The sequence below is a fragment of the Gigantopelta aegis genome, chromosome 2 (genome assembly GCF_016097555.1).
Source record: "Gigantopelta aegis isolate Gae_Host chromosome 2, Gae_host_genome, whole genome shotgun sequence".
Classification (NCBI taxonomy): domain Eukaryota; kingdom Metazoa; phylum Mollusca; class Gastropoda; order Neomphalida; family Peltospiridae; genus Gigantopelta; species Gigantopelta aegis.
The window spans coordinates 42,535,436-42,548,019 of NC_054700.1; the positions used below are offsets into that span (position 1 = coordinate 42,535,436).

General features: G+C 37.1%; 1 protein-coding gene across 1 annotated transcript; it reads left to right on the forward strand.

Moving 5' to 3' along the window:
• Nucleotides 1–1,597: 1,597 nt before the first annotated feature.
• On the forward strand, nt 1,598–4,250 carry LOC121388620. The gene is made up of 2 exons (XM_041520038.1): nt 1,598–2,755; nt 2,883–4,250. The coding sequence occupies exons 1-2, from the start codon at nt 1,598–1,600 to the stop codon at nt 4,248–4,250; spliced, it is 2,526 nt and encodes an 841-aa protein (XP_041375972.1).
• The last annotated feature ends 8,334 nt before the right edge of the window (nt 4,251–12,584 follow it).

The following is a 12,584-nucleotide window of genomic DNA, read 5'->3' on the forward strand; positions in this document are numbered from 1 at the left end:
AATAAAATGAAATTTAACCTAGTACAAATATTAGAACGACCAGAAACATGTTTAATATACAGCCATTAATATTTTATCTAGAAAAATATAGTTGATATGTAATTACAATCGTTAAAAAGTCTCTGTTAGTCGATAACATCTTAAAAATTGCATCAAACTCAGGAATGTCCCTTAGATGTAGATGGCTAATAAAAATATTATGTTAGCAACTTTTTAATCATTTTCAAGGAGATACCCCAATATGTGAAAATTGCCTAAAGACAGTCCTTTCCAGTGTGATCCCTGCAACATATATCTTGATATCAATCTACCTATATTTAACATTTTACATGTTCACAATTTAATACTAAAACTTAAAACTTAAAATTAATAATCAATTAGTAAAAATGTAAGCAAGGAAGAAAACAATACAAATTAAACAACTGAAAGTAATTATAAAATTAATATATTTTAGAATAAATTATTTAATAAATCGATTGCACTAAAGAGACTACTAGTATCCCGAATTTGCTGCCATGACAACGTGTTTATGACTGAATTTCGTGTTAATAAATACATCATATAAAATTATTGAAATTAGGAACTAAAATGACGCTTGAACTAGGCCTACTATAGACACTGGTATTTTAAATAAGAAAATGTATTTAATATGTAACTCTAGTCGTAAAAAAAGGACTTCTTAATCGGAAACATCTTAACCAAAATAGCAAACTCAGGATAGTCTCTATAATTGACAATATATGTATGCATTTAAAACAAAATAATTTGTCTATTCATCCCATTGCAACATAACTTTGGCTATAAAAAGCAAACAATAATTTATTCCTTTTATGTCTGAAATATGCACACCCACAAAAAATAAAATCACGTAAATGATGAGAGATAGCAAGACATTTGAATCACAAATATAGTCAGGATCCGTGTAGTACATAAATTGTCAGCAGTCAGCTGTATGTATCCGGACATCTCTAGTTTTGAGCGTGTGACGTTTAGGCTCCGCCTTGTAGCTATAAAAATAACGTCAACCAGTCTCCAGCCAATACAGAGCGTCCGGATAGGGCAAACAACAAAAAACCGAGGCTCTGTGAAGCAGACGACAATTGACGTTTTGCCGCGAGACTGTCACGGACACTGGTTAGTGGTGGTGAAGTGGGCTCCTGAGTTCCTCCTTTTGTTTTTAAGAAAGCACATTTATCTCTGGATTGGTGTAGTTCTGTAGAGAGTATACCAACGTTTTGGTGAGAAGCTCATTACGACCCAAGAGAGGAAACGGTAATAAAGAGCCCATCCTGCTATCAAAAGGAAACGAAAAAAAAAATATATATATATATATGTATGTGTGAAAAATAATAAAATAAAGTAAGAAGTGTGATTCATTAGAGGAAACCAATGTTTTGGTAGAAGGATCATTACGACGCACAAGAAAAGAAAAACAGTAGCAAGAAGCCTCTCACTCTCGTAATATATATTTTGATAAAACATTCACTAGAGGATATCAACGTTTTGATAAGAAGCTCGTCACGATATACGTGAGGACTCGTAGCCCATACCTTCCGCTGTTGAAGAAGAGAAGGGACCCATAACAGATATCAGCATCATGGGATTAATACAGCTCCTGCTCCTTACAGCTATGGTCATTACGACGGTCAAATGTTCCTACTGCCACCAAGACGTCAACTGCTTTCTGCCCCATTGCTCCTGCGGCACCTACAGCAGCCCCCTGCCCGTCAGGGACACCCCGCAGATAATTTTTTACGGATTCGACGATGCCCTGAACGGTCAGATGGCCCAGCATTATCGGAAGCTGTTTTCTTCTGATCGCAAGAACCCAAACGGTTGCCCGATATCGATGTCCCTGTACGTCCAGCACGCCTATACGGACTACCGGCTGGTGAGGGAGTTCTACAAGAAAGGGATGGAGATAGGAGTCCACAGTGTGACGCACACCAACATAGACACAGAGGCGAAACTCGCAGACGAGGCAGAGCACCAGAAGAGTAATCTAGCCCAACTAGGTAGTGTCCCAAAAGACGAAATCGTTGGATGGAGAAGTCCGAATCTAAAGACCGCGGGAGACAAACAGCCCTCGACATTGAATAAACTTGGCTACACCTACGATATCTCTTTGACATACACTGTTGGAAAACGGCATCAGAAGAAACCGTGGCCCTATACCCTAGATTATGGTTTTCCTTACAACTGTCAGATACCGCCCTGCCCAAAGCGAACAACTAGCCACAAAGGGTTTTGGGAGGTTCCTATCATAGCCTTAATGGATTACAAGGGAGCCTACCCATGTGCTTATGTAGACGGATGCTACAATTCACCTACAACGGAAGAGGATTCGTTCGAATATTTGTGGAAAAATTTCGAAGACAACTACGAGACGCGAACACCACTGGGCTTCAACATGCACGCGGCATGGTTCCAAAGACCGCACAATCTGGCAGCGATGGACGGGTTTATAAATGAAATGACGAAGAAGGATGATGTGTATATTGTGTCAGTGCAAAAGATGCTGGAATGGATGAGGCATCCAACAAAACTTTCAGAATTGCATAAACTGGAGGCTTGGGGTTGCAAGGCTGTTTCAAAGATCAGAAATCCTAACAATGTACGATCAGCATCAGCTGGCAGAACAGCCTGGCCCCCATACCCAACGCCCCGTCCCCCACGCCCAACACCCCGTCCAGTTATCACCAACAAAACACCCAGACCGATACACTGGTGGAGAACAAGGCGCGTACACTATCCTGTGAGAAGGACAACTCAGAAGCCAAAATTCCAGGGCCATAAACAGTCAACGAGTTACCTCCCCGTGGTGGAATAAGAAATCTACGACAAGAACTACAAAACGCCCTGCGATTAAATATCCACAACAGTCCAGCATTATTTCTCCGTGGTGGCGTAAGAAACCCACCGAGAAGGGAGATAATTGGCGGGAAGAAACAAAGGCATCCTCTTTGCCTAAACCGATCGATGAACGAAGATGCCTCTGGAACTGGTGCAAACGCCAGACGACCGCGCCACGCTACGTTAATAAAGTAACAACTTCGCAACAACAACAACGGCAGCAACATCAACAGCAGCAACAACAACAGCAACAACCTCAGAAAAAGCCACGATTTCCTACACCTAAGCCACCCCGTTACTGGAAGACAGTCAAAACAACTGAACAAACAACCAAAGCGCCGATCTGGAGAAGACGAACATCACGTCCAAAAAACAATGACGCATCCAGGGAGAAAGACGTGCCGAAGACGTCCAGGTCTGCTCCAACGACCCCATCAAGACATTCCATCTTTGCCCCGCCATCAGCTAAATACTGTGTTCAAGAGAGGACCTGCAAGCTTCCTGCTTGCCAGTGTCGGTCGTTATCACCACCGGGTGCATTGCCAAGCACTCGCGTGCCGCAGATGATTTATTTCACATTTGATGGACCAATTAACCAGAGGTCTCACCCTTTTTATCTGAAGATCTTCAACAAAGATAGAAAAAATCCAAATGGCTGTCCCATCAGTGCGACTTTCTTCGTGTCCAAGAGAGGTAACTTCATTCCGTATTTGATGTCGCACGTGAACAACGGACACGAAATTGCAATACAAGGAGACGAACCGGGCGCCTATAGACATTCAGCAAACGGGAAATATGACTTCTCTAAAGAACTGCAATACATGTTAACAAAACTACCGGTGACTCCCATATTGGGTTGGCGAAGTCCCTCCATGAGACCTTCCGGAGACACGCAATTCAAAAGCCTTCTTGACAATCAGATGCTCTACGACAGCACGCTGACGACCAGAACAGCAAGCGGTAATCTCCCCTGGCCGTACACTCTAGACTTCCGGTGGCAGGACGCCTGCTCCGTGGGCGGATGTCCCACCAAAAGTTACCCTGGCCTGTGGGAGATCCCGGTGAAGCCGCTATTGGACGTGAAGAAACTCTACCCGTGCGTGTACGCCGATGGCTGCATGAACAACCCCTGGACAGAGGATGACACATTCGAGTACCTGATGGACAATTTCTGGAAGTACTACGAGGGCAACAGAGGTCCCATGGGCATCAGCTTCAGACAGACCTGGTTCTCCCACCAAGTGTACCGACCCAACGTCAACGGGCTCATCAGGTTCATCGACAAGCTACTGACAATGGACGACGTGTACATTGTGTCCATCAAACAGCTCGTGCAGTGGCTGCAGCAGCCCACGCCGCTGTCACGCATGAAGTGGTTCGCGCCATGGCGGTGCTGATGAAGTCTTCCACGAACATGAAAAAGGGATGAAAGATTTTTTATATATATATATTTTTAATGGATTTTTTTTCTATTCGGTGGCTTCAAAACATTTTTAAACAACTTGCAAGGTAACTAATAATATTGTGCATTATTTTAGGTTTTAAGTTGAGTATATTTTTGTTTATGTTTCGTTTATTTATTTATTTATTATTTTTATTTTATTTTATTATTATTATTTTTTTAATTTTACAATTTTATTTTTACTTTTCTAGATAATATTTATTCTATTAACTCAAAAGACTGATTTATGGTAGATTGTCTTCTCAAATTGTTACTGTTACTAAATTTTATTGTTAATCAGATTCGATTTTTTAGTATTAAGCATATTATAGAATGTCTAACGCAATACATGCAGATAATAAAGGGGACGGTCCTAACTTTGTAGCTATTTAACTTTTTAAACTATTATATTACAAATTAATTACACTTTCTTCCTTATAGTATCCATGGTTGTGTATGTAAAAAAAATTCTGTCGTTCTAATGTTTGTAGTGGCTAAAACTGGATTTTTACCTCCGAATAATCTAAATATAATACAAATATGACTACGAAGTTAGGAATGTCCCTTTTATTTCATTAATACGGTTTCCCCTTAACATGTTTAATCTATAATACATTATTTAGGCTGTTTCTTCGTCTGGGTCCCATCTCCACTCGACCTCACCTCACCTACCTCTATCTCTTAAACGCAGTATCAAAGGTTTTTGACTCGGACAAAGCAACACACACACACGTATTAACAAATATTAAAATGAACATACTATAATTAATGCAAATTATTAATTTTAAAACGAATACATGCTCCATAATTGTTTTTCAATTAATTTTAGTTTAATTTTATGTTTTTGTTATTATATATATATATGTATATATATATATATATATATATATATATATATATATAAAACAACAACAACGTTTTATTAGTAAAAGTTAAACAATAAATAATTAAATAAATAAATAAGGTAAAACATTTGTACAGATTGTAGATAAAATATTGTCAATGTTACCTTTTCCGAGATCACAAAACAACTACATATTTTAAATATAATTCACACTATTTCTCGAAATAAAAAGTTTGGATCAACTCTATACTGTATATAATGTATAAGAGGCAGCTATGGTACTTTTAACACTTTAGATAAAATTCTAAAAAATGTAGGCACCCAGTTCATAATGTTATCTCATCCAGTTGACAGTTCCTAGTACTCCGTGATTGTGGGGGAAAAGAATGTAAACGATCCTTTGTTCATTATAATCGAAAGGAATTTACTGTAACAAGTTTCATATGTTTAACATCAAATACCTGCCGATTTGTCAGTGCTAAACTTCCCTTGGAATTCCGCCTCATGTCATCCCCCCCCCCCCCCAAAAAAAAGAAGGATTTTCTGGATCCGCCGCTGAATTCTAAATTGGTTATTTTCGATTAGCAACAATATTTATGAGATTATTGAAATTTTAGGTTTGTAAAGTTTGCTTTGGACATCAGTATATATGTATGATTTTGTACCAGGATTAGGATGTTTAGCAGTTGACAAAAGGGTCCAATAAATCTATATAATAGCACCTTTTTTAACCCCGATATCCGTGAGCCAAACTTCCTTATCGCGTCATGCAACGTTACTTATAGGGTGCGTGGTACAAATCGGTTATCGCGGTTATCGCACACACTTACTCGTGTTATGCATGGTTATTTGCATCCTTATGATTTTTTGATAAAACATAAGATAGTCACTCGTGCCGACGTATACTCGGGACTATCGGCTGTTAATCAAAACATCAAAATTGTGCAACTAACCATGCATATCACTCGTAACTTGTGTTATCTGCTTTGTCATAATTTCAAATTAGCTGTTCCTGTCTTTTAGTATTACCGACATACACCTGAAGCCAAATTCACAAAGAATCGTAATTGTATACGTTTACGATCAGAAGTAGTACGTTTACAAGTGTTTCGTATCTCTTTCACGTAAGAGAAATTATGACAATAGGTTACGGTAAGGACAAAAGTGATTATATTTCGCACTGTATTATTTGTAATAATTATTATAACAACAGATTTTCAGTCGTAAATGTATACGTTTATTGCCATCGGTATGTTCAAAATTAGGCTAATAAATCTTTACCTTTATATTATTCATATTCCGTATTTACGTAATTTTCGTCGTAAAATAGATATCAACTACCTGTAAACATCAAGTTAAGATGTGTTGTGAATTTAGCCCCAGGATCTGTAGTTAAATTTTAAAGCAGCAATATCGCCTCATAATCACACAACATCGTTTCCTAACGCAAAATACAAATATCAGTATAGTCGAAGGCTAATTTCATTTCAACTTATTTTTGTGCTTATATCCAATTAAGGTTCAATCACGCTGTCCTGGGCACACCCCTCAACTATCTGGGCTGTCTGTCCAGGACAGTGTGTTAGTTGTTACTTGGTTAGTGGTTAGTGAGAGAGAAGAGGGTGTAGTGGCGTTACACCTACCCATTAAGCCCTTAAGAACACGCTCTGGGTTGGAGCCGGTACCGGGCTGCGAACCCTGCGCCACCGAGGTCGGTTTGAGGGCTAATAAGCCTAAATTCGTCTATTTTCGCAACATTTGACACAACAAACAAAGACTGTTACCAAAGGTGTGTTCAGGAGGGTGAGCAGGAGGTGGTCGCTCGCTACACTGGTCTTCACGCCTAACGTTAAGTGAATATGATATGACATTAGACGATGGTACTAGTTAAATGGTTCGCGAACGCTTGGCCTTTTTAACACGCCACATCCTTTGTAATATATTGTTATGAAAGAGGAATCACTTGGTGACGGTGTCCGCGTTTTGGTCGTTAACGGCGAGTTAATACATTGGTATGTGCCTAGATTAGCGTCTGCATCTAAAGAATAATTTGCATCATGGTTAACTCTAAATTGTTAAGTAATCAAAAATGTGTTTGAAAGGGCAGCTTAAAAAGCTAAATTATTCACAGCAACTCGTATAGGTGATGGTATTCTTTTACGAAGTAAAAATGGCTACCAATTATAAATGCGATAAATTATTAATTGCAATTTATTCGTTCATCAATTTATTCTTCTAAAGATAATATTACGGGTAAGCTGGGATTTATATACTGGTAATCTAAACACACCTCATGTTTTAAAACCGCTGTCCCTGGTTTTTCTAAGATACGCACATAATATTATGTGAACAACCGTCTGTTTTAAGGCGAGTCCACACTATACGAGAATAACTACGTGAATAGCCAATTGCAAGCGATGAAATCATAATATTTGTGTCTTGTTAATCGGCTATTATTGTAGCTATTTTCGTACGAGGCATTCGTATCGTCTGTCGTTACTTTTACACAAAATGCAAATGCCAAAATTAGTAATTTAACCAACTTTTCCTCACGCCATCTTTTGTAATTGCCTGTCATCTAAGAACACGTGTGCCCAATTCGTTTTTTCTTTGTACCATAAAATATGTTTGCAATAGAACTCGTGTAAAACAGACTCATAGCCCCTCCCCAATATGAGTGGCCCCCAATATAAAATTCTGGCTACAGGTCCTGTCCTGGTCAAAGGAGCCGGTGAAAGTCGACACCTGCGCCCATGACAGGCGTGCGCTACATCAGCTTACTATGAATGTGCAGCCCTAAGACCTGATCTGGTCTGACCTAATGATTTAACCTAAACGTTTGTATGGTGTAATTTAACGGTAAAAAAAAAAAAAGAGTTGTAAAAATCAAAACTATAATACATTAGTAAAAGCTGGGGTCAGCGACTGTAATATTACAAATCAGAAGTAGCTATTTTTTTGGTATGTGATCATAGTTTAAAATTTTTTTTTTTATATGTATTTATTCTTATTTGTTTGGTTTTTTTGTGGTTTTTTTTTATATACTCTATAGTGAATTTGCAGAGATTGAAATATTAATTGGTCTAATATGACTGGTCTTGGCAGATGTATTTTGTTGTGCTATTTAAATAATAAACGGTTGTTGTGTTTTTTTTGTGCGTGGGGGTTTCGTGTAACATAAGTCTTTCAAAGATGATACCTTTCTCCACTGATGTAATATTTAATTCAAACTACAAGTGAAGTAAATGCCAGGGATGAAAGCGGCCCAAAAAAGGCTAAACTATTTTTCAGCTGAGGACACGCGCCTTTGTTTGTTTTTTATTGAATTTTTTTGGCTTGCCAAAAAGGCGGAATTCCGCCGAAACGCGGCCAACTTTCATCTCTGGAATGCACTAAGGAGTGAAAGTTATAGATAAAACTCATACAATTTAGAAAGTTATCCTTTTAAAATATTATTTTGAAGATCATCCTTTTAAACTATTATTTAGAAATAATATTTGCTAATAATATTTGGGGTCCATCTTATACCCCAAACTCTGCCTAAGTACAAAAGAAGAAGATTTTTTTTTTTTTTTTTTAAAGGATTTTACTCAGGTCTGTATTATGTAAATGTTAAGGCCAAATTAATTTGTTCTACCTTTAATAATAAAACAAATAATATTGTGTCAGCCTTTATCTTAATAAAATTGGGATTACTAATTAATGATTACAGCTACTAACTTGTTTTCCATCTTTCAAAATGTTCACAGCAGACATATTGTTTTGTATAATTTTCTATTTTTATATACATTTGTAATTACAATCTACTTAAAGGGACATACTCTAGTTTTTAAACACTAAGGCATTTTTTTTTTACTATTAGAGCCGTTTTTAATAACTGAAATAATACTTTATTTAGATTTTATTGTTTAGATTATCCATTTCCGTACATTCGAAGTGTTTTTGGTCATCCTGGTGTTTTTAATATCACACAATGCATTTCTCATATTTTTAAAAACGCATGTGCGTCTGAGAAGTAACAGTTATGGAGTCGAGTTTTAGTCTATTTTTAGAGGGTATTTCACCATTTCAAAGTCACAGACTCATGTTTCCCTCAATTGTAACTTTATCCAAATGTGTTACAGGTTTGTAGATTAACTAAACTTAGTGTGTATTTTCATTGGCTGAAACTAAGGTCTGTCTCTTTAAAATGACATTGTGCATGAATTTCTGTTGGTGATCTTGGCCTGGGTTTTTTTCTATAGACGGTCACACATGTCGTTGTAACAAGACTTAGTGTTGAAATCTTGTCTGTTGTGGTGGAAGGTGTTATAAACTAAAGTTAGTGTTTATTTATGAGTTAATTTTCTTGTTATTTCTACTATTATTTAATTTATAATATTTCACAAACTGGTGTTTATAGGCTAGTTAGTTGTTTCCTGTCAAACCATTTAGATAATAGTATATGCATAATAATTGTTTCTGAATTGATTATTAATTTTAAATACAAGAGTTTTGTCAATAAAACATTTTGATTTGGAGATTTTGTTATTTTGTGATAATATTATATATATATATATATACTGAACAGCACAAGAAACGCACCCCCACCTTACGCCCCTGAACTGATCAATGTCTTAAGAAAATTTTAGGCACATTTTGTCAGTCTATTTACCAAATCAGTTTCATCACGAAGGGGCGGGACGTAGCCCAGCGGCAAGCGCTTGCTTGATGCAAGGTCGGTATAGCATAGATCCCCGTCGGTGGGTCCATTGTGCTATATCTCCTTCCAGCCAGAGCACCAAGACTGATATATCAAAGGCCGTGGTATGTGCTATCCTGTCTATGGGATGGTGCATATAAAATCTCCCTTGCTACTAATGTAGCGGGTTTCTTCTTTGAGACTATACGCCAAAGTCACCAAATGTTTGACATTCAATAGCCGATGATTAATAAATCAATGTGCTCTAGTGGTGTCGTTAAACAAAACAAACATTTTGCATTACGAACGCGGTTTATTTCTGTGAAAAACATCAAAACACATTGTAATGTTACCTTATCTACCTTAATACTGAACCAACATTTTGGGATACATTTAAAACCACTGAAAATTTCAATTCATTCTTCCTGAAGATATCAGCTTTGTCATGGAAGAGGCTGGAAGTATGTATATAGAGAATAATACACGAGTGGCCGTTAGATACCATTTATCTCACAACCAGTTTTAAAATGTATCTAACGAGCGAAAGCGAGTTTGATACGTTTTTAAACAACGAGTTGTAAGATAAATGGTATCTAATGAACACGAATGTATTATTCTATTTCTTAAATATCCCCCAAAACCAGGTTTTAAGCAAATTTTAATATCTTTTTCGACTAAAAGTTATTTACAGCCGTTGCACTTGTAGCTAACTTACGCGTCACAGACCCATGATTGTCAGGTTAACTATACGTCACAATGTAATTGATTTCCATCGTGTAGTTTTTCATTGGATGTATGGCAGTGGTGACCTAGGAGCAGCCAGTCGTATGTATTGAAATTGTTAACACAAGTACATGTGTAAACAACCATCTGTTATAAAAAATGACGCATGGTGTTCTCACCAACGGGTGTGTAAGAATTCGTAATAAAATGAATTGGTGTATAGATACATGAAAGGAACAAATAGTTTAAGTTTGTTTTGTTTAACGACACCACTGGAGCACATTGATTTATTAATCATCGGTCACTGTATATAAAACATTTGGTAATTTTGACATAGAGTCCTAGAGAGGAAACCCGCTACATTTGTCCATTAGTAGCAAGGGATCTTTTATATGCATCATCCCACAGACAGGATAGCACATACCACGGCCTTTGATATAACCCGTCAACGTGCACTGGATAGACGGGGATCAATCCTAGAGCAACAGCGCACCAAGCGAGAGCTTTATCACTGGAAGGAACAAAGAATGGATGGATGGATGGATTTATGGATAGGATGAGATGGAATGGATGGATGGATGGATGAATGAATCGATGTATGGGTGGATGGATGAATCGATGTATGGGTGGATGGGATGGGTTGGATGGATTGTATGGACGGATTGATTAATGAATTAATGAATGAATCGATCGATGGATGGACGGCCAACACGTACAACTGATAGGAAAAGAACGGTATGTACGTACGTCAATACAATGCGTACACATAGGCCTACGTACAGGTGGGCTGGGTATATAGATATAAAAAAAAACAAAAAAACACCCACCCTGCGATTTTGTTTGCGTATGTACTAAACCAACGGCTACTGCATGTACTTGCATATTCATTATCACCAGTTTTAACTTGACACTAGTATGGCACGAGCTGAACAACATAAAAAAAGGAAGTCAGCGTTTTTGTAAACTTTCTAAAAAACTACAACTAAACCTTTAAGCTACGGTAATGACAAAAATGTCTGGGATATTTAGACAGCAATGTAACCTTTTGGACCTGTTTTTTTTTAAACTTTTGGTGGCACGGTGAAAGATGAGTAGTGACACAAGAGACCAAACATTTAATTAATTTTGTAAATGTTTGAAATAGAGGAATTAGTACTTTAAAGCGTTTCCTGCAATGTTTAAGAAGTAATCGACTAACAGAGACTTTTTAACGATTGTAATTAAATATCAAATATATTTTTCTGCATAAAATATTAGTGGCTGTATATTAAACGTGTTTCTGGTCGTTCTAATATTTGTACTAGGTTAAATTTCATTTTATTTCCTAAAATATTGTTTTTTCGTACGTACGAAATTATTTGAAGACAAAATCCAGTTTGAGCTTCTTACAAATATTAAGACGACCAGAAACACATCGAATATACAGACAGTGATATCCTAAACAAGAAAATATATTTAATATGTAAGTTTAATCGTAGAAATATTTTATTAGTAGGAAACATCTTACAATGCAGCAAACTCAGGAATGTCCCTTTAATATGTCGTCGAAACCAGGTATAAATTATTACAAATAACAGTTTAAAAAATGTATATTATTGCAAGTCCGTCGGTAAAGAGTTACAATCGGGGGATGGGGTAGATGAGGGTGGGGGAAAAAACTAATTTTGAAACCATACGAATACTCATCACGGAAGGTCGCAAATTATATCGAAGGAAAGGACGTCGGTGAGTTTGATTGTTTTGTCTTTTGTTTTGTTTTGTTTTGTTTTGTTGTTTTGTTTTGTTTTGTTTGGGGGTAGGGGTTTTCTTTTTCGTTGATACTCTTATGTGCTTTGTAGTATAATCTAAATATACTTTTCTTTCAGTGTAAAATTAGGGTGGGGAAAAAGTAAAAGACTCCATTCCAATTAACTCTGTCGAAGCTATCACAAACGTATAAGAAGCACGTATACGAGGGGTAGTGGTTAAGATATCAGCTCTAAGGCTAGTACATACCGGGTTCTTATCCCAAAACCGGCTTTTACCAAAGGTGACTAAAAGAC